The sequence below is a fragment of the Phyllobates terribilis genome, unplaced genomic scaffold (genome assembly GCF_046119375.1).
Source record: "Phyllobates terribilis strain yellow unplaced genomic scaffold, ASM4611937v1 Scaffold_2__4_contigs__length_985480577, whole genome shotgun sequence".
In the NCBI taxonomy this organism is placed as follows: domain Eukaryota; kingdom Metazoa; phylum Chordata; class Amphibia; order Anura; family Dendrobatidae; genus Phyllobates; species Phyllobates terribilis.
This window is the reverse complement of record NW_027362762.1, coordinates 63,593,716-63,620,535: the sequence shown is the minus strand read 5'-3', so window position 1 is coordinate 63,620,535 and position 26,820 is coordinate 63,593,716. Positions and strand designations below refer to the sequence as shown.

The window sequence follows — 26,820 nt, the reverse complement described above, 5'->3', positions numbered from 1 at the left end:
TAACCACCTGGCAATATGATTCTGCTTATCAGTACGATTATGGTGATACCAAAACATGTCCAGTTTGGGGGAGTTTCATATATATGAAACTCCCCCAAAGTGATACCGTTTAAAATAAAGCGCCCCTCATAATATCCAAAGCTGCTGTCAGAAAATTTGTTAACCCGTGGCAAGTTTAAAACTGCTGTTGTGAAACTGGTCAAGCTCACAAGTGACTTTATTTTGGAAACTAGACCTCTCGAGGAATTCATCTAAGGCTGTGTTCACACGATGCGTTTTTAATGCTTTTCCGCGTCATTTTTGCAGTTGCGGAAACGCATTAAAAACGCATGGTAGAAGGACAGCAATGTTCCCCAATTGAAATCCGCATGTGCTGTGCCCATGATGCGGATTTTTCCGCAGCGTAAACGCTGCGGTCAAAAATCCGCAGCATGTCAATTAATTTTGCGTAAACGCGGCGTTTTCGCTGCCATTGACTTGCATTAGAACGCGCCAATTCCGCAAGACAGCATTTGCTCTTGCGTTATTGACGCGTTCTAATATGCGGATGGTACCCGGGTGTGGAGGAGAGGAGAGTCTCATCCACACCCAGGTACCATTAAAAAAGCTGTAAAAAAAGAATAAAATAAAAAATAAATGTATACTTACCTTCTGGCGGCCCGCGCACAGCTCCTGCTTGGTTCCAGACACTTTGCACTGAGTTGAAGGACCTGCGCTGACATCAGAGTCATGTGACGGGTCACGTGACTCTGACATCGGCAGGTCTTTCAATTCAATGTTGCCGGCAAGGGAGAATGGAGCAGGACACCGGGGGCCATCAGAGGGTAAAGTATACATGTATTTTTTATTTTTACAATTCTCTCAGGTCACACTATATAAATCCATGCTGTTTGCATGGATTTATATAGTGTGACCTAGTTGTCAAGCACTTTCCAAGTGATGCTAAAATTGCCTGGAAAGCGCTTGTCAATCCGCATGTATTCCGCAGGAAAAACGCATGTACAATATGCATGCGTTTTTTCTGCCAGGGAGATGCAGAAATGATGCAGAAATTTTCTGCTTCATTTCTGCATCGTGTGCACATACCCTAAGGCTGGTTTCATGCGTCAGCATATCGCATCTGTCAGCAGGATTGTGCTCAGTAAACTACATACACTGTAAGGTGGGCGACGTTACACTGATTAATATGATACCTTGGTTGATGAAATCTGTCCTGTGCCTCTTGTGTAATCTTTACTTTCAGTTTGCAGATAATGATATGCCCGTGCTCCAGGACCGCCTGTGGGGGGGCACTCTATCTGGAGCTCTGCTTGCATATTCATCTGTATGCTGTTATGACAGTTCACTGTGCCTTCACTGACCAGCCTCCTATTTTACGTAATGCATCCAGTAGTGCAGGGCTAGGTAAAATAGGAGGCAGGTCAGTGAAAGCACAGTGAGCTGTCATAAGAGCATACAGATGAATATGCAAGCAGAGCACCAGATAGAGCACACACCCCCCCCCCCACAGGCCACCCCGGAGCACGGGCATATCATTATCTGCAAACTGAAAGTAAAGATTACACAAGAACCACAGGATAGATTTCATCAATCAAGGTATCATATTAATCAGTGTAACGGCGCCCACCTGACAGTGTATGTAGTTTACTGAGCACAATCCTGCTGACAGGTGCGCTTTAACCAAGAATCTGCAAAAACATTAGTGCAGCCCCTCATCTCCCGCCTCGAATACTGCAACCTCCTGCTCTGTGACCTCCCCTCTAACACTCTTGCACCCCTCCAATCTATCCTAAAAATAATGACAACATATGGTTGAAAATGAAAGTTTGGGCGAACGGCAGGGCTTGGAAAGGAAAGAGCAATATTTGATTTTTGACTCAAAAATTTTGCTGCAATAGATTGTGGATGCCATATTGCATTTGTAAAGCCCCCGAGGTGCCAAAAAAAGCAGATATTCCCCCCACAAGTAACCTCATTTGGTAAACTAAACCCATGAAAGACTTAATATAGGGATGTGATGAGGATTTTAAATCCACGGGTGTTTCAAAGAACTTTATAAAATTGAGCCTTGAAAATGAAAAATTATTATTTTTTCCATGAAATGCTTCTTCAGCTTCTAATTTTTCATATTCACAAGGGATAATAGTAGAAAATGGATATGACAATTTGTTATGCAATATCTAGCGAACGTAGTGATATCCCTTATGAAGTTGTACATGGCAGAGGTAAGATGGGAAGGAGCACTATTTGGTTTTTGGAATGCAGGTTGTTTTTTAATAGATTGTGGGCCGAGCCCCTGAGGTGCCAGCTCGCAAACAAAAAAAACACAAGCGACCCCACATTGGAAAATTAACTGCTCCAGGAACTTATGTAAGGGTGTAGTGATGATCTTCAACCCACCACAGGTCCACACACAATTTTAAAACATTGGGCCATGGAAAGAAAAAAAAATGTACATTTTTAGCACTAAAAAATATTAGCTGCAAAATTTTAATTTTCACAAGGGATAATAGGAGAAAACAGACCCCACAATTTCTTATGCATTTTCTCCCAAACTACTGTTTGGCCACACGGTGGGGTTTGGAAAGCAGAAGCGCTAGTTGACTTTTGGGGCACATATTTTGCTAGAATACTTTGTGGGCGACATTTGCAGAAGCCCTAAAGTGCCAGAACAGCAGGAAAAAAAACAAAATTAAAACATATTGTAACTACACATCTCCACAAAATTCATCTACATGTGAGTACTATTTTGATTCCACTGAACTTTTCCAGAAAAAAAGCAAGAGAGTGGATTTAGCTGTTATGATAGTGTATCAACTCCCTCAAGGAAAATAGGTTACACACTAAAAACTGCAACTGACCCTGCTGGTTCCTGTACAGACTGGAGATCCTGCCCCCGCAGTCCCTAGTTGTTCCTGCTTGAGCTGAGATAGCCCTAACCACTGACTAGATGATGGCAACTCGGACCTATGCTACTTGTTACTCAGAAAAAAAACGGTGGGCAGAGCAGAGTGCAAATTACCTACAGAAAGGAAAGTGTGCTGAAGTAGAAAGCGATCCAAGGGTGAGTAAAACAAACCACATAATACAAAATAAAGGATAAAGTACGTACTGATAGAGACAGCAGAGAGATAAACCCTAGCTGGTCATTCACTGACTGGCATAAACTACAGCAGTATGGCTGGACAGCCAAATGAGACTATCACCAGCAGGAAATACCATGAGGGAGAAAGTATATAAAGCCGCACTCAAAAGGTGATAGGGCAGACAAATTAGTAAATAAAAAACACCTGTTATCCTTGTTTCATTTTTTTTAGGGTAACAGAAACTAAACACCCAGAGAAAAGGTGTATCCACTGTGGCTCGGTGGACAGGGAAGTTGACCTCAAAGCACAGACTGAAGGGTTCGAATCCAGACGCATGACATTTGCAAAGTGGAAATGCAAATATGTCACCTATGTGCCCACACAGTGTACCCAACTTGTTCTTTTAGAAACACACAACCCGTAAAATATTTAATGGATTATTTGTGCTACACCACTGCCATCCATTTTTTTGCTACACCACTGCCATACATTTTTTTGCTACTATAAACATGGAATCAATCGGCCAATATTACATAATCAATTGAATTTTATTAAATCATGGACAAAAATTGGCAACACTTATAATAATACCTGCAAAAGATAAAACAATAACAGGGGGACTCAGGTGAAAAGGAGCATGTGGTCCTCACAAAACAACTACTGGAGAGGAAAAAAAATGAAAAATCATAGCTATAAAGTGTCAGTGCTATATGATGATTTTATTTGACGTTACAATAATTGCATGTACTGTATATTTATTCAGTAAGAAAGGATCAATTAAAAGTCCTATTGTCGGTATGGTAACCATATGTAAGTTGCAATATAGTCAATGCTTTCTTGCTGAGCAATAATATTAAGGACACCAACTAGTAACCTAAATGCATTAATAAAGAGATTTCTTACTCATGTCTCTCCCTGTGGGACCCACTGCTCTCAGCCCCGACGCGCGTTTTGTGTGGGCTTCCTAGGGGGGGCTGTGTATGACTATTGCCATATATATGCACACCAAAAGTGGTTACGACACACTCTGGGGTTCAGTATTAAGTGGGGAATTTGATTGAATATTAAACAGCAATTCATGAATTGTTTATATTTTTTGTCGCGGGAAGTGGGAGTATCTTCACACATGACATTTTTTGCTGCAAATTTCACAGTACTAGCATAATCAATGAGATTTCTAAAAAAAAAAATTCCCACGCATACTTTGAGCCTTGCTTCGCTTTTGCCAAGACGCATCATGTCAGTCCTTTCAGGGTTTTTACATTCATTTATGGGTGAAAAACGCAAGTAAAAACGCTGCAAATACGCATGTAATAACGCGTTCAAAATTTGATTGTTGCCACCACTCTAGTTTTCATTGTAGAAAAAAAAAAACACTGCAAATACGTCATGTGTGTACATAACTTTATGCTTCTTATAGACGTCTATTTTATTGTTATTTTTTGCAACAATTGGAGGTAATCTCTCCTGGAAAAGGGAGAAAGGGAAGAAGAACCGCGCTGAGTATATGACGATGGTGTAATATGTCAGAATAAAAATAAGAACATTCACCTGGTTAAGTTGTGCAAATCAGGGCACAACTCTATGTAGCGTTTAGGGAGAGAGTAGTATGTCCAGGGTGGGGCTCACCCCGTGTGCTATGGGCATCTCCTCCAAGAAGGGCTCCAGCAGAAAACAATCACAACCGGAAAATAAAACCAGGCGATCTGGTGCTTCCCCCGTGAGCAGACATATAGATTAAAGGCCACCATAAAATAAAAACGGCTCTGCATTTCATCTATCAGGTGTATATGTATGTATGTATATATATATATATTTATATATAATGCGTTATATTTTAATAAAGCAGCTTTTATCTATATGTCTATTCACCTCGTTTTAATTTCAATTTATTTTTTTTGCAGGCATGAAAAAAATTTTTTTTTTACCATGACTCATGATTATTTGCCGTGTGTTCTCTTTTTTAACATTACCATTTTACCCATATGGTAAAAAAAAAAAAAAATATTCCAAGCTTCTCCTACTCATTAAATATCTGAATTCTGTCTGGATTTTTTTTCACGGACTCGCTGATTTAAATGACTCCAATGAAAAGCCGATATCTGCGAAAAAACGGACGTATGGATGAAGCCTTAATCAGACTCACAAGCGTAAACCTTGTACACAACAATAAACCGCTTTGTGACCATACAGTCATTGCTAGGGGAGACACTGGTGAATGCGGGGGCGAACACAGACAGAAGAGGGCCCCTGGGCAAGAACAATATATGGGGCCCTTTGCAGTCCAAGAGCTCATCGTAATGCACAATTCCACCTGCTATGGAGGTAGTAGTGGCCCCCTGACTTTTCAGGCCCCTGTGCGGTTGCACCAATGATATGTCCACCTCTGGGCGATTGTCAATCCTACAGTGATCCATTTATATCACCTGCTATTCTATATAGGACTGATGGCACATGTCCATATTTTTAACCAATTCCGCTCCAGCAGAAAACAGAGAGAGGAAGATTTTTGCAGGTTCTCTCCCTGGACCTTGATTATTATTATGATAGGGCAGAGAAGGAAGCGGGGTAAACGTTTAGAGGATTTATATCTCCTCTAGAATATAAAACTTATGCAATATTATCATCATCAATAATACATATTTTTTTAGATATTTATGGTTTCTAATTTTTATATTATTTAATTATGAATTATCAGTGTAACAACTATGTAAGTAAATCTTAAAAAAAAAGTCACATCAGGCATTGTAATGTTGTCACACCTGCTCCTGTGCAGCCTCACTAAGCTGAAAAGTTTCCTCTGCCCTGTTATAACGCCTGGTGGTGTCCTGCACAGCTCTGCACATGTGATTGTCACTTCAGCCTGACAGCTGTTCTCTGCTACACATTGTAATAGACGAGGCACTCACCTACAAGCACTCCCAGGAGGAAGAGCACAGCCAGGGACAGAATAATCACTATACAGTTTCTCTTCACTCCTCTCTTTCTGGCCATGAAGCCTGACCTGCCGGATCTCCTTCCGCGCAGCTAATGACAGACACCGGAGAACTTTCTGTAATGGAAGGAGAAGTTTGCAAATTTTTCAAAACTTTTGTTTTGCAATTCTGAAAGTGAATACTCGCGACACCTAGCGGCTGAAAGCACAAACGACATCTGATTACTTTACAGTGGAGTAAATGGATGGATTTAGGAGCTCCTTATGATGCACTTATGTAAGCTGATAAGAGTATTAGAAAAACACATTTATCTATTGTATTTCATTTCTACATGTTCATCTTAGAATTCTTTGCCACTAATTGACCAATCATTTTGATAATTACAGCAAAAGAAGAACTTTTTTTTGCTGATGAAACGTAACTAATATGAATCATAATATATATATCCACTCGCAGTATCATTTTTGACAAGTGAAAGATTGTCAAACAGTTTGGATTATCAGATCATGGCATCATTTTTCCAGAGTTTTTGTATGGTCACCTGAACCCGGCCTGTCATGTCCGCAAATCTCTGTGCAGTAGCGTAACTAGTGTTCGATGGGCCACGATACAACATTTAGACCTTGGCCCCCACCTGCATGTTGGTCAGATGTATGGGTCCTTATTTCATTCTTGATGCAATAATGTCCCCCTTGCTGGCTGCTTCCTGTAATAACCTCCCTCATCCTGGGCCCCTTCCAGGAATAATGCCCCCCATCCTGGGATCCATGATATAACAATGCCCCACTATTCTGAATCCCTTCCAGGAATAATACACCCCATCCTGGGATCCATCATATAACAGTGCCCCACTATCCTGAGTCCCTTCCAGGAATAATGCCCCCCATCCTGGAATCCATGATATAACAATGCCCCACTATCCTAAGTCCCTTCCAGGAATAATGCCCCCCATCCTGGGATCCATCATATAACAGTGCCCCACTATCCTTGGCCCCTTCCAGGAATAATGCCCCCATCCTGGGATTCATGATATAACAATGCCCCACTATCCTTGGCCCCTTCCAGGAATAATGCCCCCCATCCTGGGATCCATGATATAACATGCCCCACTATCCTGAGTCCCTTCCAGGAATAATGCCCCCCATCCTGGGATCCATGATATAACAATGCCCCACTATCCTGAGTCCCTTCCAGGAATAATGCCCCCCATCCTGGGATCCATCATATAACAGTGCCCCACTATCCTTGGCCCCTTCCAGGAATAATGCCCCCATCCTGGGATTCATGATATAACAATGCCCCACTATCCTTGGCCCCTTCCAGGAATAATGCCCCCCATCCTGGGATCCATGATATAACATGCCCCACTATCCTGAGTCCCTTCCAGGAATAATGCCCCCCATCCTGGGATCCATCATATAACAGTGCCCCACTATCCTGAGTCCCTTCCAGGAATAATGCCCCCCATCCTGGGATTCATGATATAACAATGCCCCACTATCCTAAGTCCCTTCCAGGAATAATGCTCCCATCCTGGGATTCATGATATAACAATGCCCCACTATCCTTGGCCCCTTCCAGGAATAATGCCCCCCATCCTGGGATCCATGATATAACATGCCCCACTATCCTGAGTCTCTTCCAGGAATAATGCCCCCCATCCTGGGATCCATCATATAACAGTGCCCCACTATCCTGAGTCCCTTCCAGGAATAATGCCCCCCATCCTGGGATTCATGATATAACAATGCCCCACTATCCTTGGCCCCTTCCTGGAATAATGCCCCCCATCCTGGGATCCATGATATAACAATGCCCCACTATCCTTAGTCCCTTCCAGGAATAATGCCCCCCATCCTGGAATCCATGATATAACAATGCCCCACTATCCTTAGCCCCTTCCAGGAATAATGCCCCCCATCCTGGAATCCAAGATATAACAATGCCCCACTATCCTAAGTCCCTTCCAGGAATAATGCCCCCCATCCTGGGATTCATGATATAACAATGCCCCACTATCCTTGGCCCCTTCCAGGAATAATGCCCCCCATCCTGGGATTCATGATATAACAATGCCCCACTATCCTTGGCCCCTTCCAGGAATAATGCCCCCCATCCTGGGATCCATGATATAACATGCCCCACTATCCTGAGTCCCTTCCAGGAATAATGCCCCCCATCCTGGAATCCATGATATAACAATGCCCCACTATCCTTGGCCTCTTCCAGGAATAATGCCCCCATCCTGGAATCCATGATATAACAATGGCCCACTATCCTGAGTCCCTTCCAGGAATAATGCCCCCCATCCTGGGATCCATGATATAACAATGCCCCACTATCCTTGGCCCCTTCCAGGAATAATGCCCCCCATCCTGGAATCCATGATATAACAATGGCCCACTATTCTGAGTCCCTTCCAGGAATAATGCCCCCCATCCTGGGATCCATCATATAACAGTGCCCCACTATCCTGAGTCCCTTCCAGGAATAATGCCCCCCATCCTGGAATCCATGATATAACAATGCCCCACTATCCTAAGTCCCTTCCAGGAATAATGCCCCCCATCCTGGGATCCATGATATAACAATGCCCCACTATCCTGAGTCCCTTCCAGGAATAATGCCCCCCATCCTGGGATCCATCATATAACAGTGCCCCACTATCCTGAGTCCCTTCCAGGAATAATGCCCCCCATCCTGGAATCCATGATATAACAATGCCCCACTATCCTAAGTCCCTTCCAGGAATAATGCCCCCCATCCTGGGATCCATGATATAACAATGCCCCACTATTCTGAGTCCCTTCCAGGAATAATGCCCCCCATCCTGGGATCCATCATATAACAGTGCCCCACTATCCTGAGTCCCTTCCAGGAATAATGCCCCCCATCCTGGAATCCATGATATAACAATGCCCCACTATCCTAAGTCCCTTCCAGGAATAATGCCCCCCATCCTGGGATCCATGATATAACAATGCCCCACTATCCTGAGTCCCTTCCAGGAATAATGCCCCCCATCCTGGGATTCATGATATAACAATGCCCCACTATCCTTGGCCCCTTCCAGGAATAATGCCCCCATCCTGGGATTCATGATATAACAATGCCCCACTATCCTTGGCCCCTTCCAGGAATAATGCCCCCCATCCTGGGATCCATGATATAACATGCCCCACTATCCTGAGTCCCTTCCAGGAATAATGCCCCCCATCCTGGGATCCATCATATAACAGTGCCCCACTATCCTGAGTCCCTTCCAGGAATAATGCCCCCCATCCTGGGATTCATGATATAACAATGCCCCACTATCCTTGGCCCCTTCCTGGAATAATGCCCCCCATCCTGGGATCCATCATATAACAGTGCCCCACTATCCTTGGCCCCTTCCAGGAATAATGCCCCCCATCCTGGGATTCATGATATAACAATGCCCCACTATCCTTGGCCCCTTCCTGGAATAATGCCCCCCATCCTGGGATCCATGATATAACATGCCCCACTATCCTGAGTCCCTTCCAGGAATAATGCCCCCCATCCTGGAATCCATGATATAACAATGCCCCACTATCCTTAGTCCCTTCCACCAGGAATAATGCCCCCCATTCTGGAATCCAAGATATAACAATGCCCCACTATCCTAAGTCCCTTCCAGGAATAATGCCCCCCATCCTGGGATTCATGATATAACAATGCCCCACTATCCTTGGCCCCTTCCAGGAATAATGCCCCCCATCCTGGAATCCATGATATAACAATGCCCCACTATCCTTGGCCTCTTCCAGGAATAATGCCCCCATCCTGGGATTCATGATATAACAATGCCCCACTATCCTTGGCCCCTTCCAGGAATAATGCTCCCCATCCTGGGATTCATGATATAACAATGCCCCACTATCCTTGGCCCCTTCCAGGAATAATGCCCCCCCATCCTGGAATCCATGATATAACAATGCCCCACTATCCTGAGTCCCTTCCAGGAATAATGCCCCCCATCCTGGGATTCATGATATAACAGTGCCCCACTATCCTGAGTCCCTTCCAGGAATAATGCCCCCCATCCTGGGATTCATGATATAACAGTGCCCCACTATCCTGAGTCCCTTCCAGGAATAATGCCCGCCATCCTGGGATCCATAATATAACAATGCCCCACTATCCTGAGTCCCTTCCAGGAATAATGCCCCCCATCCTGGAATCCATGATATAACAATGCCCCACTATCCTTGGCCTCTTCCAGGAATAATGCCCCCCTGGCATTATACAGTCTTAGGACAATTATGTAGAGTAATAGTCCACTTAGGCTGTGTTCACATGTCCAGTAATCACTCATTAGAATTGATCCAGCAGCAATCCACTGCCAAAATGTTGTGCAGACACAACTTTTTTGTCCGGCTAAAAAAAACTGATTTCAACTGGATCCGTTTTTTTAACATTGAAGCTAATGGAAAACAGATCCATTAAATAGCCAGCCCTTCTTCTTCCATTTTAAACTGATCCTGTAAGCAAAAAACGGATGCTTTTCAGATGAATGAAAAATGGATGGCTAGTTAATGGATCCGTTTTCCATGGACTTCAATGTTAAAAAAAAACGGATCAAGTTGAAATCAGGTTTTTTTTTAGCCAGACAATAAAGGTTGTGTCTGCGCAACTTTTTTTGGCAATGCATTGCTGCTGGATCAATCGCTGTCGACAGCGCGAGTCCTGTTTAAACAGGACGATGTGCTGCGAAGAACGATGATCTTTTGTGCAAACCAAAAGATCATTTCACCCAACGAACGAGCATTTTGCTGCAACATAAGTCCCGTGTGACTTGGGTTCATATATAATTTTTCCGGGGTTTGGTTAACTCACCCTTCTAAAATAGACTCAACCTGTGTGAGATTAGCTGTCGCTGACCGGAGTCGCGGTGTAGACCTAGCCAAAAAACACAACAACTTGCAATGTGGACATCCTTGTAAGACTGGTCAGACTGGTTTCTGACCAGTTTCTAAAGACAGAAATAAATCAGCGTCGCCACCAGTGATGTCTCAGGTTTCATGGCTGAAATGACCTCTAAGAATTCATTCACAGAAATGATGGCTGCAAATAGGAGGAAGCGTGCTCATCTATTGTCATATCTCCTGCAGACTTCAGCATATTCACCCAGGATTCTGCACGGATTTTTCTATTGTTTGCAGCGACCATCAGCCTCTCCCTCTAGTAGACAATTATGGCTTATACTACTGCTGGTAACTACACTGATAATGGGGGTATTCCCAGTGCACTGTGTGTAGGGGTATAGCCCATTTTTAGCCTAGGTTCTTTCTCCCAGCTGGTTGCTCTGTTAGTATCCATTATTTTATGTAATGCATGGATTTAATTTCTTCCTCTGCAGCCTTTATCTTTATTTTATATTTATTGGCTCCCACTCCTGAGAGCTAAGATATGGTTTTATATACCGTACTTTGGACAAATCATATGAAGAGATCAATCCATGGAGAAGGACATCATAGTTGGAAGAATAGAAGGAACAAGGAGAAGAGGAAGACCAGCAACCCGATGGCTTGATACTATCAAGATAACGGAGGAGAAGACCCTGGTGGACTTATCTAGGCTTGGACAGGATCAGTCTTCCTGAAGATCTTTCACCCATCAAGTCGTCATGGCTGGAGATCGAGCTGAAGGCCATTAAATGAATAAATGAATATGTTAACTATGTTTATATGAGAGACGTACAGGTGGTTTACTTTTGTTTCCTGTTACTGAATACCTTGGTTCTTGGTTGGATTGTCTCTCTTGTAGTGTTTGTTGTAGTGCCGGCGTCCCTGCCCTCTGCTAGGCAGGGACGCTGTTCCCCTCACCGCTCTGCTCCGTGCCCGGCGTCCCTCTCCCGCTCTGCTGGCAGCGCGCGCTCCTTCCCGGCCACTGTGCTTAGGGCGCGCGCGCGCGCCCTCCCTCCCTCTTAAAGGGGCCGCGCGCGCCGTCCTAAGGAGTCCCCGGCCAATGGCCGGAGGACTTTACCATATATAAGGCACCTCCTCCAAAATGGAGGTGCCCGAGCAATGTTGTTGCACCGTTCTACTCTGCTTCAGCCCTCAGGTCCCGTTGCCAGTTACCTGCCAGTTACCTGCCAGATTCCTGCCAGCTTGCTGTCCTAATCCTGCCTGATTTCCTGTTACCTGCCTGCCTGCCTGAGGTCCGACGGTCTGCCTTACAACTCCTGTCAGTCTGTCTAAGGACCAACTTGCCCGCTCACCTGGGAGCGCACATCAGCTACCTGCCTGCTTGCCTGAGGTCCGACGGTCTGCCTTACAACTCCGGTCAGTCTGTCTATGGACCAGCTTGCCCGCTCACCTGGGAGCGCTTCTCCGCTACCTGCCTGCTTGCCTGCCCGGAGGCTCCGCTGTCACGTGCTGTGACCACCAGCTATTCCAGACTCTTGCCCGCTCACCTGGGAGCGCTTCTCCGCTACCTGCCTGCTTGCCTGCCCGGAGGCTCCGCTGTCACGTGCTGTGACCACCAGCTATTCCAGACTCTTGCCCGCTCACCTGGGAGCGCTTCTCCGCTACCTGCCTGCTTGCCTACCTGGAGGCTCCGCCGTCACGTGCTGTGACCACCTGCTATTCCAGAGACTCTCGCTTGCTCACCTGGGAGCACACATCCTCCTTCTGCCTTGCTAGCCTACCTGGAGGTTCAGCCATCACAGGTCGTACCAGCCCGTTCTTCCAGAGACTGCCCCGGTCACTTGCCGTGACCTCCAGCCCGTTCTTCCAGAGACTGCCCTGATCACTTGCCGTGACCTCCTGCCCGTACACCCAGAGACTGTCCCGGTCACCTGCTGTGACTGCCTGCCTGGTCGCCACCCGCTCCCTTACAAGGACCGCTCCCTTGTATAGTAGCCCAGAGGTTCCGCCTCCCAGACCCATTACAGTTTGCTCGGGCCATGGAACCCGGTGGCACCCAAGCTCCCTCGCTCTCGGACCTGTGTCATGAACTGTCCCGTCAAAGGTCCCAACAGGAGTCCATCCTGGGTCACCTGCGGAATGTCAATACTCGCCTGGACACTGTGACTGCTCCACCAACAACCTCCGCCAGTGCCATGTCTCGCAATCCGGCAGCTCCGCTGTCCACTAACACCATGATATCCTACCCCGGACCTCGGCTTTCTGCACCTCCTCGCTTCGGAGGCGACTCAGCCCAGGCTCGGGGCTTCATAAATCAGTGCACCCTGCACTTTGAACTATTGTCCCACCAGTTTAACTCCGACCGAGCCAAAATTGCATTCATCATGTCCCATCTCACCGGGGAGGCCCTGGCCTGGCTAAATCCTCTATGGGAGAGAGGAGACCCCCTGGTGTCCAACTTGCCTGCTTTTCTCACGGCTTTCCGGAAAGTCTTCGACGAACCCGGACGGAAGACCTCATCCGCATCATCGTTGCTACGCCTCCGTCAGGAAAGTCTCACCGTGGGCCAATATGCCATACGGTTCCGTACCCTTGCCTCGGAGCTGGCCTGGGATAACGACGCTCTGGTTTCCGTCTTCTGGGAGGGTCTGTCCGGCCGTATTAAAGATGAACTTGCCGGTCGGGACATTCCTACCACTCTCGATGACTTAATAACTCTTGCCACCCGGATTGACCTACGGTTCCAGGAGCGTGCCAGAGAGGTCACCCGTGAGAGGAGGTTACCACGTCTAGCTCCTACTTTTCAGAAACCCGTCACTCCTTCTGTCTCTAACCAGGTACACCCTCCTGAGCCTATGCAGGTCGACCAGACCAAGATGGTCAAGACCCGTCAGGACTTACGCCGTGCCGAGGGGACCTGCTTCTACTGTGGCAGTAAGGAGCACTGGATCCGTGCCTGCCCGGAGAGGTCGGGAAACGCCTGTGTCTAGGTTCGCTCAGAGAGGTCCACCTAGACAAGAATAAATCCTCTCCATCCCTGCTGTTGTCAGTTTCAATTGTCTACGGGGAGAACCGTTATTTCGAACTAGCCCAACTGGACTCTGGAGCAGCCGGGAATCTTATTTCACAGTCCCTGGTAGAGAAATACCGCATCCCCACCAAACCTCTGGCTGTACCCTTGTCTGTTGCTGCCGTGGATGGGGGGCTCTTACCACGCCCCATCCAACTCATCACCGAATCCATTACTCTGCAGGTGGGAATGCTGCATTCTGAAAGTATCTCCTTCCATGTTCTGCCTGGACTCTCTCACGCCCTCTTGCTAGGCCTACCTTGGCTCCAGAAACATGCACCCGTTCTTGACTGGCAGACCGGAGAAGTCCTTCGCTGGGGACAGGGCTGCCATAAGACCTGTCTGGTTCCCGTCCATCCCGTCCGTCCTTCTCCTACCCCAGCTAATCTACCTGGACTTCCGATTCCTTATTGGTCTTATGCTGATGTCTTTAATAAAAAGGAGGCAGAGACACTACCCCCTCATAGACCATACGACTGCCCTATCGACCTGTTACCTGGTACTTCTCCTCCCCGTGGGCGTATTTATCCATTATCCGCTGCTGAGACCCGGTCGATGTCCGAATATATTGAGGAGAATCTGGCCAGGGGATTCATCCGGAAATCTACCTCCCCGGCGGGAGCAGGCTTCTTTTTCGTCAAAAAGAAGGACGGCTCTCTCCGTCCCTGTATAGACTATAGAGGCCTTAACCAGATCACGGTGAAGAATAAGTACCCCCTTCCGCTCATTCCGGAGTTATTTGATCGTCTGAGGGGGGCTAGAATCTTCACCAAACTGGACCTCCGTGGGGCGTACAACCTGGTTCGTATCCATCAGGGGGATGAATGGAAGACGGCATTCAACACCCGGGACGGCCACTATGAATATCTGGTAATGCCCTTTGGCCTCTGTAACGCTCCTGCCGTCTTTCAAGAGTTGGTCAATGACATCTTCCGGGACCTTCTCTACTCCTGCGTAGTGGTGTACCTGGATGACATCTTGGTCTTCTCTCCGGATCTCCAGACTCACCGGAGGGATGTTCGTCAGGTCCTGCTCAGGCTCAGGCAGAACCATCTCTACGCTAAATATGAGAAGTGCCTCTTTGAGCAGACCTCGCTTCCGTTTCTGGGCTACATTATCTCTCAGACCGGCCTACAAATGGATCCTGAGAAACTGTCTGCCATCGAGAAATGGCCCCGACCAGAGGGGTTGAAGGCTATTCAACGGTTCCTGGGCTTCGCCAACTATTACCGCCTCTTCATCCCGCACTTCTCTTCCCGGACTGCCCCAATTTCCGCGCTCACCCGTAAGGGTACTAACCCCAAAGAGTGGCCGCCCGAAGCAGAGGAGGCCTTTCTTTCCCTAAAACAGGCCTTCTCTTCCGCCCCGGTGCTGCATCGCCCGGACGGCAACAAGCAGTTCTTCCTGGAAGTTGACGCCTCCTCCTCTGGAGCCGGAGGGGTACTTACTCAAAAATCATCTTCCGGGAGAATGGTAACTTGTGGCTTCTTCTCCAAACTCTTCTCCTCTTCTGAGCGCAACTATTCCATAGGAGACCGAGAGTTATTGGCCATCAAGCTGGCGTTGGAGGAGTGGCGTTACCTACTCGAGGGGGCTCTTCATCCGGTAATAATTTACACTGACCACAAGAACTTGGCTTACCTCCAGCATGCCCAGAGACTTAACCCGCGCCAAGCCCGGTGGTCCTTGTTTTTTGCTCGCTTTGATTTTGTTCTTCATTTTCGCCCGGCTGACAAAAACGTCAGAGCGGACGCCTTGTCCCGATCCTTTCTGGTGTCCGATCTCGAGGAAGAACCTAAACATATCATCGATCCCGCCAGAGTAATGCAGGTGGCTCCCGTGAGTCTAAATCGTCTCCCTCCCGGTAAGACGTTTGTTTCAGTTCCTGATCGGGAGAAGATCCTACACTGGGGCCATTCGTCTAAACTAGCTGGCCACGCCGGTCAGAAAAAGACCCTCCAGCTTATTGCCCGGCACTATTGGTGGCCTACCCTGCACAAGGACGTAATAGACTTTGTTTCTGCCTGTGTGTCCTGCGCCCGCAACAAAGTCCCGAGACATCTGCCAGCCGGACGCCTCCTTCCGCTTCCTGTACCTGCTGCCCCCTGGCAGCATATAGCAATGGACTTTATAACTGATCTCCCCGTCTCTGCCGGTTGTACGGTCATTTGGGTGGTCGCTGACCGCTTTTCCAAGATGGCTCACTTTATTCCCCTGCCAGGCCTTCCGTCTGCACCCGAGCTGGCTAAAGACTTTATCCGCCACATCTTCCGTCTTCATGGCCTGCCCCTCCACATCGTGTCGGATCGTGGGGTACAGTTCACCTCACGTTTCTGGAGAGCCACTTGTAAACTACTAGACGTCACCCTGGACTTCTCTTCCGCTTACCACCCACAGTCCAATGGTCAAGTGGAGCGGATCAATCAGAACCTGACCAGTTACCTCCGGCACTTCGTTAATGCCCACCATTCTGACTGGGTGGATCTCCTACCATGGGCCGAGTTCTCTTATAATAATCACGAGAGCGAATCCTCTTCCAAATCCCCGTTTTTTGTAGTCTTTGGTAAGCATCCTCGGATTCCTTTTCCTGTCTCCACCTCTGTGGACAACCCGGCTGCGGAATCTCTCGTTAGCAAATTTTCCTCCATATGGGAGAGTACCCGGTCCGCACTCCTTCTGTCATCCGAGCGTATGAAAAGACACGCTGACAAAAAACGCCTGGATCCTCCACAATTTCGTCCAGGAGATAAAGTCTGGCTCTCATCTAAATATGTTCGACTCAAGATACCTTCTTACAAGTTAGGGCCTCGGTTCATCGGTCCTCTGGAGGTCATCAGTCAGATCAACCCGGTGGCCTATAAATTGAAACTCCCGGCCAACTTACGGATCCCTAACTCCTTCCATGTATCTCTCCTCAAACCCGTGGTGCTTAACTCTTTTTCCAAGTCTACAGGTACGCCTCCTGCTCCGGTTTCTGCTGAGGACGAGTTTGAGGTAGAGAACATTCTTGCCACCAAAAGGGTAAGAGGAAAGACCTTTTTTCTGGTAGATTGGAAGGGGTTTGGTCCTGAGGAGAGAACGTGGGAGCCCCGGGAGAACATCCATGCCCCTCTCATCCTAGCTAAATTTCTATCTGGCCTAAAAAAGGGGGGGCCTAAAGGGGGGGGTACTGTAGTGCCGGCGTCCCTGCCCTCTGCTAGGCAGGGACGCTGTTCCCCTCACCGCTCTGCTCCGTGCCCGGCGTCCCTCTCCCGCTCTGCTGGCAGCGCGCGCTCCTTCCCGGCCACTGTGCTTAGGGCGCGCGCGCGCGCCCTCCCTCCCCCTTAAAGGGGCCGCGTGCGCCGTCCTAAGGAGTCCCCGGCCAAAGGCCGGAGGACTTTACCATATATAAGGCACCTCCTCCAAAATGGAGGTGCCCGAGCAATGTTGTTGCACCGTTCTACTCTGCTTCAGCCCTCAGGTCCCGTTGCCAGTTACCTGCCAGTTACCTGCCAGATTCCTGCCAGCTTGCTGTCCTAATCCTGCCTGATTTCCTGTTACCTGCCTGCCTGCCTGAGGTCCGACGGTCTGCCTTACAACTCCGGTCAGTCTGTCTAAGGACCAACTTGCCCGCTCACCTGGGAGCGCACATCAGCTACCTGCCTGCTTGCCTGAGGTCCGACGGTCTGCCTTACAACTCCGGTCAGTCTGTCTATGGACCAGCTTGCCCGCTCACCTGGGAGCGCTTCTCCGCTACCTGCCTGCTTGCCTGCCCGGAGGCTCCGCTGTCACGTGCTGTGACCACCAGCTATTCCAGACTCTTGCCCGCTCACCTGGGAGCGCTTCTCCGCTACCTGCCTGCTTGCCTGCCCGGAGGCTCCGCTGTCACGTGCTGTGACCACCAGCTATTCCAGACTCTTGCCCGCTCACCTGGGAGCGCTTCTCCGCTACCTGCCTGCTTGCCTACCTGGAGGCTCCGCCGTCACGTGCTGTGACCACCTGCTATTCCAGAGACTCTCGCTTGCTCACCTGGGAGCACACATCCTCCTTCTGCCTTGCTAGCCTACCTGGAGGTTCAGCCATCACAGGTCGTACCAGCCCGTTCTTCCAGAGACTGCCCCGGTCACTTGCCGTGACCTCCAGCCCGTTCTTCCAGAGACTGCCCTGATAACTTGCCGTGACCTCCTGCCCGTACACCCAGAGACTGTCCCGGTCACCTGCTGTGACTGCCTGCCTGGTCGCCACCCGCTCCCTTACAAGGACCGCTCCCTTGTATAGTAGCCCAGAGGTTCCGCCCACCAGACCCGTTACATTTGTTTGGGCTTGAGCTATTTGTTTCGAAGTTATTGGTTCATTGTTAGTTTTCTCCTCTATTCTTATTTCCAGTGATGTTGTATATTTTGGATGCTTTTGCCATGTTCCGCTTTTGCAGTTGCTAATGCTGTCTACATTTCTGTGACTTAATTGTCTATGTTACATATGTATGCAGTTATTGGGTGCATTGTGCAGGATCTTGCCTGTTCCTTCACTGTGTTGAAAAGATAGAAATCCTTATCCGCTTTGGCATTCGCTATCACCGGCTCCCACTTGTAACGTATTATGGATAACAGTTCTCCTTCTAGACTGGAAACTGTAACAAAGAATCTTTTACTAGAATACCTAAATTCTATCCACTTTACTGGGACACGTAAAGACTCCATTCCCAGTACCTTCTGCATTTGGTACTGAAGTCCATTTGTCTGAAAAATCTTCTGTCACTTGTTAATCCGGAATCGATTCCCCAGACTTGCAATGGCTGATTATTATTTTGTCACTTTGTGCCATTCCAATTACTTGCTAATGGATCGTAAATTGTAGCTTGCTTATTCCGTTTTGGAAATTGGTTCTGCTTTCCATACTGTAAACTCTTTAAAGGGAGTTTATTACACCCTATAATTGAAATTTAAACAGAACCTGTCACCAGGTTTCCACCATCACCGCGGTCCAGTCCAATGGGCATCGCTGGTCTGTGCTCAGAGCCTCCTCACTCCCTGCAATATCCAAGCCTTCCTGCTTTGATGGACATGAATAACGTCTCCTACGTCATCCACCCAGCACTGCAAATCCTGTGCCTGTTCAGTTGAAGCACAGACCTGCACAGGCGCATTTCGCCCTGATCTGTGCTCTCATAGTTCTGTAATGTTCATGCGTCGGCACCACTTCCGGGTCAGAGCAAAGTGCACCTGCAAAGGTCAGGCTCAAGATTTGCAGCACAGGATGGATGATGTAGGATGATGTCATCCATGTCCATCAAAGCAGGAGTGACGGCTATTACTGGGAGAGAGGAAGCTCTGAGCACAGACCAGCGATGCCTAACAGACTGGACCATGACGATTAACATACGGCACAGGATAAGGTATTTTCTATGATGTCCGGGAGAGCTGGGGGCTTGTACACGTTGCAGGAGTGATGTGTAAGAGGGGTTATGTCACGCAAGGTGTGGGAAAGACTAAGTCCAACACGAAGGGAAGAGGGGGAGGAAGCCCAAACACTAGGTAGAGGGGGAGTAGAGACCCCTAGGCAGATCTAATATCACCCTGCCTATCCTACTGTCCCTATATAGGTTACACACCTGTTGCCGAGCAGGACCCTAAACCCTGGATGACCCTACAGCTTGGCCCTACATAGGGAGGGGGAGGGATGTGCACTGGTCAGGCCCTACTACAAACTAAAGACAACAAGGAAGACAAACAAAGGGGATTAACGTAGCTTCAGCAGACACCAGAGGAGTAACGCCAACAGTCCTCCAATGGCACCAGAGAAGACGCTAGCCGACTACTAGTGCTCCAAGCCTATACATAGAAGTATCACCAGTGATTGCCTGGAGCAAACTGAGGGTTTTTAACTCCCATGCAAGGGTGTGTCAATAAGCAGCAGGAGGGAGGTCGCTGCTGGGTCTTAAAGGAAGAAGTATTAAGAAGGTGTCTGCAATGCCAAGCGCAGTGACCTTCTACAGCCAGATCCAGAGCGACTGTCTATTACACCTGACATACCCGTGACAGGTTAAAGGTGGTGCTTTTAGTTTATATGGGGAAATCTGGTGACATGTTCCCTTTAACTATTTAGACCTTTGTAAGAGGGTGTGAAGCAGAGGATGAGATCCAATAAGGGGAAGTGTTTCAATAGGGATGAGTTTAGATGGAACATCAGGTCAGTTGACATCGATGACGCAGTTCCCTGATGTAAAAGTCCAGAAAGTCAAGGTGGGAGAAGATTTGGTGCCGAAAAGAAAGTGCAGCAGGACGTGTGCTCGGGGGTACACCACGGCCGAGATACCAAGCCGCACTCAAGAGACCAGAACGGCGGGCAGCTGTGTGTCCACTAGTGAGATCCAGACTGCTCCAGCCATGGGCCAAACCGCGGCGGTCTAGACCTGAGGCCCAGCCCTGCACCAGTCAAGATCCAGAGACCAGACTATTCCAGGCATCCACAGGTCCAGTCCTCGTCTGTCCGGACTCTACAGGTGTCTGATCTGGCGAAGACCTTAATCTGGATGTGACTGTCTGCGGTAGTGACCAGGAGGCGCTAGTGAACTGGGCAGTTAGCCCCCTTCCCGTATTCATGCGCAGAGAAAAAATAGTTAAGCCGGTTACTTCCGCCTTGTCCTTGTCTGCGTGGTGCATCCAGTGACCTGCTTACACCTTCATTTAGGGGACTGAGCCCCTATAAAAATCACACTAGTACTGATGATTTTAGTAAATTTGGTGTATAGAAAAACACTTTTATTACATATGTAAAATAAGGGGGCATCAGCGCACCAATCCGCCCCTTCAATTACCACCCTCCACCTCTGCCCTTACAGTGATTGGCAGCAGTCACTTTGGAGACACAGCCTTTATCACACTGACACTGCAGGGGCCAAGACCACACAGTGTCTGTTAACACTCCAAATTTCTTCCTAAGGCCAAGTTCACTTGTTCAGTATTTGGTCAGTATTTTACCTCAGTATTTGTAAGCCAAAACCAGGAGTGGAACAATCAGAGGAAAAGTATAATAGAAACACATCACCACTTCTGTATTTATCACCCACTCCTGGTTTAAGTTGCTTGAAGCTGGAAGATTGTGTACAGGACACTGAAAGTAATTATCATTATTTTATATAATGATGCTTGTGTGCTCGGATTTACACACTACAGATGTGACATTTTGCGCTTCTTGTCAGACTGGTTTTACAGGTTCATCACATGCTGGAAAATTGGATTCAGTCCATAAATGATTGTGACTATACAGCCTATAATCTTAATAAGCCAGATGATTTGATTTGTTTATCCAAGTGAAATATACTATTATGTTTTTGCTAACTTGTAAATGTATGTGTATTTCTGTTGCTGGTCAACAAGGTCATACTATTTGTATAACCCTGAATGTTGACTTCTATTCGTTTGGAAACAATGATGTTTACTATATTAATGCCAGGTAGATGTGCATTTACAGGAGTCCCCTGTAATACCAACTTTGTAAATTGATTAGCTCAAACAATAAGACCTGAGTGAGCTATGCACCTTTACCTCTTACCTCTGACTGATGACCTTACACAGATGTAAATATAAACAGGGATGTCTGTAGTGCTGGAGTCAGAATCAAGGAGAACAAAAAGATGAGAGACTCTGTCACATCATCAGCTTGGAAGGATGGCTTTACCTAAAGAGACACAGATTTGGATTTTATATGATTCTGGTCTAAGGGTACGAGGGCCTGACTGGAAAGATACTGATCTGCTCCATTGGCCATCAGAGAACCCATGGATACTATTAGGGAGACCAGGTTGGAGCGATGAAGTCACCTGGCCCCATGGATATATTGTTTGGGGTTGCCAGGTAGGACCCTCCGGTTGCCTGGAACCCATGGAGACATTCGGAGAAGCCAGATTGGGTCCAGCCAATCATCTGGCCCCATGGAACATGTTGGAGAGGTCAGGGTGGGACTCTCGAGTCTCCTGGCCTTGGACCTTGATGGACTCTCAGCTTCCTGAGAAGCGGGGGCCACTGGTTGAGGTAGTTGGTCCTGGAAGTCCCAAAGTCGCAGCTGTTCTATCCCAGGCGGGCTGAGCGGAAGGGTGAGACTGTGTACTGTTGCACCATCTTGGGTATTTGCTGCGACTGTTCTGGGTGTTTATTGTCCGCTTTGTGGTTCAATAAAGTATTGCCACACTGTTTTACCATCACCCTGTGTTGTCCGAGTTTTATTACGCCCACAGAAGACCCTGTGTATTCACAATGATCATTATGGAAACCAGTCAGATACAGACGGGAAAATGATGTCAGAGGACACTCCTTTATCATAGTTGCCTAGTAGAAATACTAGTTGTTGCCCATATTATATTTTTCAAGAAAAGCATCCAGGCCTTCTAGAACTTTTTTAGTGAATTGACCATTACAACATCACGTGGCAGAGAGGTCCATAGTATCACTGCTCGTCCAGTAAAGAATCCATAGTCTCACTGCTCACACAGTAAAGAATCCATAGTCTCACTGCTCACACAGTAAAGAATCCATAGTCTCACTGCTCATACAGTAAAGAATCCATAGTCTCACTGCTCAGAGTAAAGAATCTGCATCTGTTATTATGATTAAACCTTCTCTCCTCTAGACGTAGATGATGCCCTCTTGTCACTGTCGCAGGCCTAGGTGTAGAAAGCTCATTATACAAATCTCTATACTGTCCTCTTTTATATTTGCACATCGTAATAAGATCACCCCTAAGCCTTCGTTTTTCCTAACTGAAAAACCCTAAGTCTAATAACCCGTCTTCTGCAGTCACCCCGCCCCTTAATAACCTTGGTCGCTCTTCTCTGCTCCGACTCTAGTTCAGCTCTGTCCTTCTTATTCACCAGAGACCAAAAATGTACAGAGTATCTAAGTGTGGCCGCACTAGGGACTTGTATAGAAGCAAACTATGTTCTTATCATAGGCATCTTTGCCTCTTTTAATGCTTCCCATTATTTTATTTGCCTTTGCAGTACCAGCCTGACACTGGCCACTAAAGTTGAGTTTGCCATCCAGCCATATGTCTAAGTCTTTTTCAGTGACAGTTTTACCCATTTTTTTTTTTTACCATTTAGTACACAATTGGACATTTTATTTCCTTGACATAAGTGCATGTCCTTACATTTATCTATATTAAACTTCAATTGCCATTTCTCAGCCCAAGCATCCAGCTTACATAAATCCTTCTGCAATATTAAGTTATCCTCCTCTATTATGATCACCTTGCATAGTTTAGTATCATCTGAAAAATATTGAGATTCTACTCTATATGCCATCTTCAAGGTAATTAATAAATATGTAGAAAAAAAAAAAAAAGAGGGCCCAATACTGACCCTTCTGGTACCCAACTGGTGACTGTGTCCCAATCTGAGTGTGTTCCATTAATAACCACCCTCTGTATCCTATTGCTAAGCCAGTCGTAAACCCAATTACACATATAGTGCCTAGTCTCATTGCTCTAATTTTAAGAACCAACCTTTTATGTGCAAAATGACTCTTCAGAGAGGAAGAGGAGTTGAACTGTAGTAAACTCTGGAAGTAGCAATCCTAAAACTCAAAACTGTCCCTTTAACGGACATTGCCACATGACTTCGAATGTCTGACTTGGCCTTTATCCCATTTGCAAATATGTGGTTTGGGGTGTTTTCCCCTCCTCAGTGCAAAGCCAGAGGTTTAATTTGGCTGGATAAGAGGCCTCTGTCAGTGGTCTAAGGGATAATGTATCTCTTTGTGCAGAGGGCCAAGCTGATGCTTCCCCTTTGACCGCTGCCAGAAGCCTTTTATCCAGCCAAATCAGACCTTGTGCTTTGTACTGAGGAATGGCAAACACCTAAAAATATGTTTCTGCAAATAGAGTGTCTGGCAAGGCTCATTAAAGGGTCGATAGTGACTTTTAAGATTGCTACTTCCTATAGGTGGCTCTAGAGTTCTAGTCCACTTCCTCTCTGAAGAGACAATTTGCATATTTAAATTTTCCAAGAGCAGCATTGTATGGCCTAGAAGTCTCCTTACACTGGCATGTCAGGTATGTCACACTCCACAAGGAGAGACATTACGAATTAGACAACCCTTTATGTTGCACTTTGTCAAACAGCTTTAAAAAGTCCAGGTAGACAACATCCATGGTGATACCCTGGTCTAGCCTAGAACTTACCTCTTCATAGAAGCTGATCATTAGTCTGACAGGACCAATCCCTCATAAACCTATGTTGATGTTGGGTCTTGAGGTTATTTTTATGGAGATCCTCACTTAATATATAGAACCAGTGATCAAAGGATCAAATCCGCTAACATGAACAAAAAAACAAAAGTTATTAAAAAAAGGTTTTTAAAAACATTAAAAAAAAAAAATTATATTTATAAATTTAAATCATCCCCCTTTTAAAACTTTATTCTGCGGGTCAGCTCGATTATGGCGATTTCAAATTTATATAGTTTTATATATATTTTATTAGTTTTGTACAATAACACTGTTAGAAAAAAACATCATTTGTTTTTGTTGTGCTATCTTCTGTGAATCAGAAGTTTTTCAATTTTCCATACGAGAGGTAATAGTTTTTATTTTTGCATGACAAAATCAATGTTATTTTTAAATAAGATATTAAGGGGTATGCCGCATTCTGAGACCCATCATTTTTTTTATTTTTCCATAGATGGAGTTGTGTGAAGTCTTATCTTTTTGTGGAAAAAGCTGTATTTTTACTGGTGTAATTTCGGGGTACATATGACTTTTTGATCAATTTTCATTTCATTTTTTTTTTGATTAAGCAAAAGTTAATAATCTGTTTTTTTTTTTTGTTTTTTTTTCTTCTTATAATGAACGGGATAAATAATAACATTTTTTGGATGGGTCAATATGATTAAAATGATAAAAATTAAATAAAAATTATATCAATTGGTTAACAACTTTTGCACAAGAAAATAGTTTTAGAAATGCCCAGTAGAAATCAGGGGTCTCCAAGTGATGAAAGCTACTTACCAACATTTTAATGTCATATACAGTAGGTTAACTAGAGTCTTATGGGCACTGATGCAAAATTTTGACCTGCCCCCCTCTCCCTCCCGTCTTGCATGTTGGTCAGATGTATGGGCCCTTGTAGCATTCTAAATCCTATAAGGGCAAACGAATTGCCCGCTCCCACATTATGTAGTAATGTCCCACATCCTGGTATATATGCCCCCCATCCTGAGCCCATCCTAGTATATAAGTCCCTCATCCTAATATATATGTCCTTCATCCTGGCATATATGTTCCCCATACTGATATACATATGTTCCCTATCCTGGGCCCCATCCAGGTGTATGTATGTATATATACTGCTCAAAAAAATAAAGGGAACACTCAAATAACCCATCCTAGATCTGAATGAATGAAATATTCTCATTGAATACTTTGTTCTGTACAAAGTTGAATGTGCTGACAACAAAATCACACAAAAATCATCAATGGAAATCAAATTTATTAACCAATGGAGGCCTGGATTTGGAGTCACCCCCAAAATTAAAGTGGAAAAACACACTACAGGCTGATCCAACTTTGATGTAATGTCCTTAAAACAAGTCACAATGAGACTGAGTATTGTGTGTACCCTCCACGTGCCTGTATGACCTCCCTACAATGCCTGGGCATGCTCCTGATGAGGTTGCGGATGGTCTCCTGTGGGATCTCCTCCCAGACCTGGACTAAAGCATCCACCAACTCCTGGACAGTCTGTGGTGCAACGTGACGTTGGTGGATGGAGCGAGACATGATGTCCCAGATGTGCTCAATCGGATTCAGGGCTGGGGAACGGGCGGGCCAGTCCATTGCTTCAATGCCTTCATCTTGCAGGAGCTGCTGACACACTCCAGCCACATGAGGTCTGGCATTGTCCTGCATTAGGAGGAACCCAGGGCCAACCGCACCAGCATATGGTCTCACAAGGGGTCTGAGGATCTCACCTCGGTACCTAATGGCAGTCAGGCTACCTCTGGCGAGCACAGGGAGGGCTTTGTGGCCCTCCAAAGAAATGCCACCCCACACCATTACTGACCCACTGCCAAACCGGTCATGCTGAAGGATGTTGCAGGCAGCAGATCGCTCTCCACGGCGTCTCCAGACTCTGTCGCATGTGTTATGATCTGCTACAAGCACTAAGGAAAGAAAGGAGATCTGTCCCTACAATAGAACTAAGCTAGATCCCTACGATGTAACGGGGAACCTGATCCGGCGATCAGACCCGCTAAAGTCCTCGGCTAGTCTGTACGAAGACCTATAGATGCAAGGGAGGGATCCCTACAAGAACTAGGGACTGGGATAAAGTTGGACACCTCCTAGCAGAAATTGTAGCAGTAAAAGACAAACACACAACATAGAAAATAAAGGTCCGAAGACCTAGCTAAACTGACAGAGAAAGGTAACTATGCACCAAGCTAGCTCAAGAGTAGAAATTACAATGAAGTCCAGCAAGGCCAGAAGGGCGGAGCAGGACTAAATAGGCAAAAAAGGTAATGTGACCAGCAAGGTAGAAAAAACCTAACAGGAGAGTTCTAACAACATGTGCTCAGTGTGAACCTGCTTTCATCTGTGAAGAGCACAGGGCGCCAGTGGCGACTTTGCCAATCCTGGTGTTCTGTGGCAAATGCCAAGCGTCCTGCACGGTGTTGGGCTGTGAGCACAACCCCCATCTGTGGACATCAGGCCCTCATACCACCCTCATGGAGTCGGTTTCTAACCGTTTGTGCAGACACATGCACATTTGTAGCCTGCTGGAGGTCATTTTGCAGGGCTCTGGCAGTACTTCTCCTGTTCCTCCTTGCACAAAGGAGGAGGCAACGGTCCTGCTGCTGGGTTGT

The 26,820-nt window shown here is 46.7% G+C and overlaps 1 protein-coding gene across 2 annotated transcripts in view; it reads right to left on the bottom strand.

The window, feature by feature from the left end:
- LOC141192769 (N-acetylated-alpha-linked acidic dipeptidase 2-like) overlaps positions 1–6,202 on the bottom strand; it is an 84,011-nt gene extending 77,809 nt beyond the window's left edge. The window contains exon 1 of one of the 2 annotated variants that reach the window (XM_073662055.1): positions 5,996–6,202. In XM_073662055.1, the coding sequence (XP_073518156.1) occupies positions 5,996–6,080 (85 nt within the window). In that variant the 5' untranslated portion in view covers positions 6,081–6,202. The remainder of the gene's footprint in view (positions 1–5,995) is intronic. The other variant, XM_073662054.1, reaches the window with a different exon arrangement.
- Between the last annotated feature and the right edge of the window lie 20,618 nt (positions 6,203–26,820).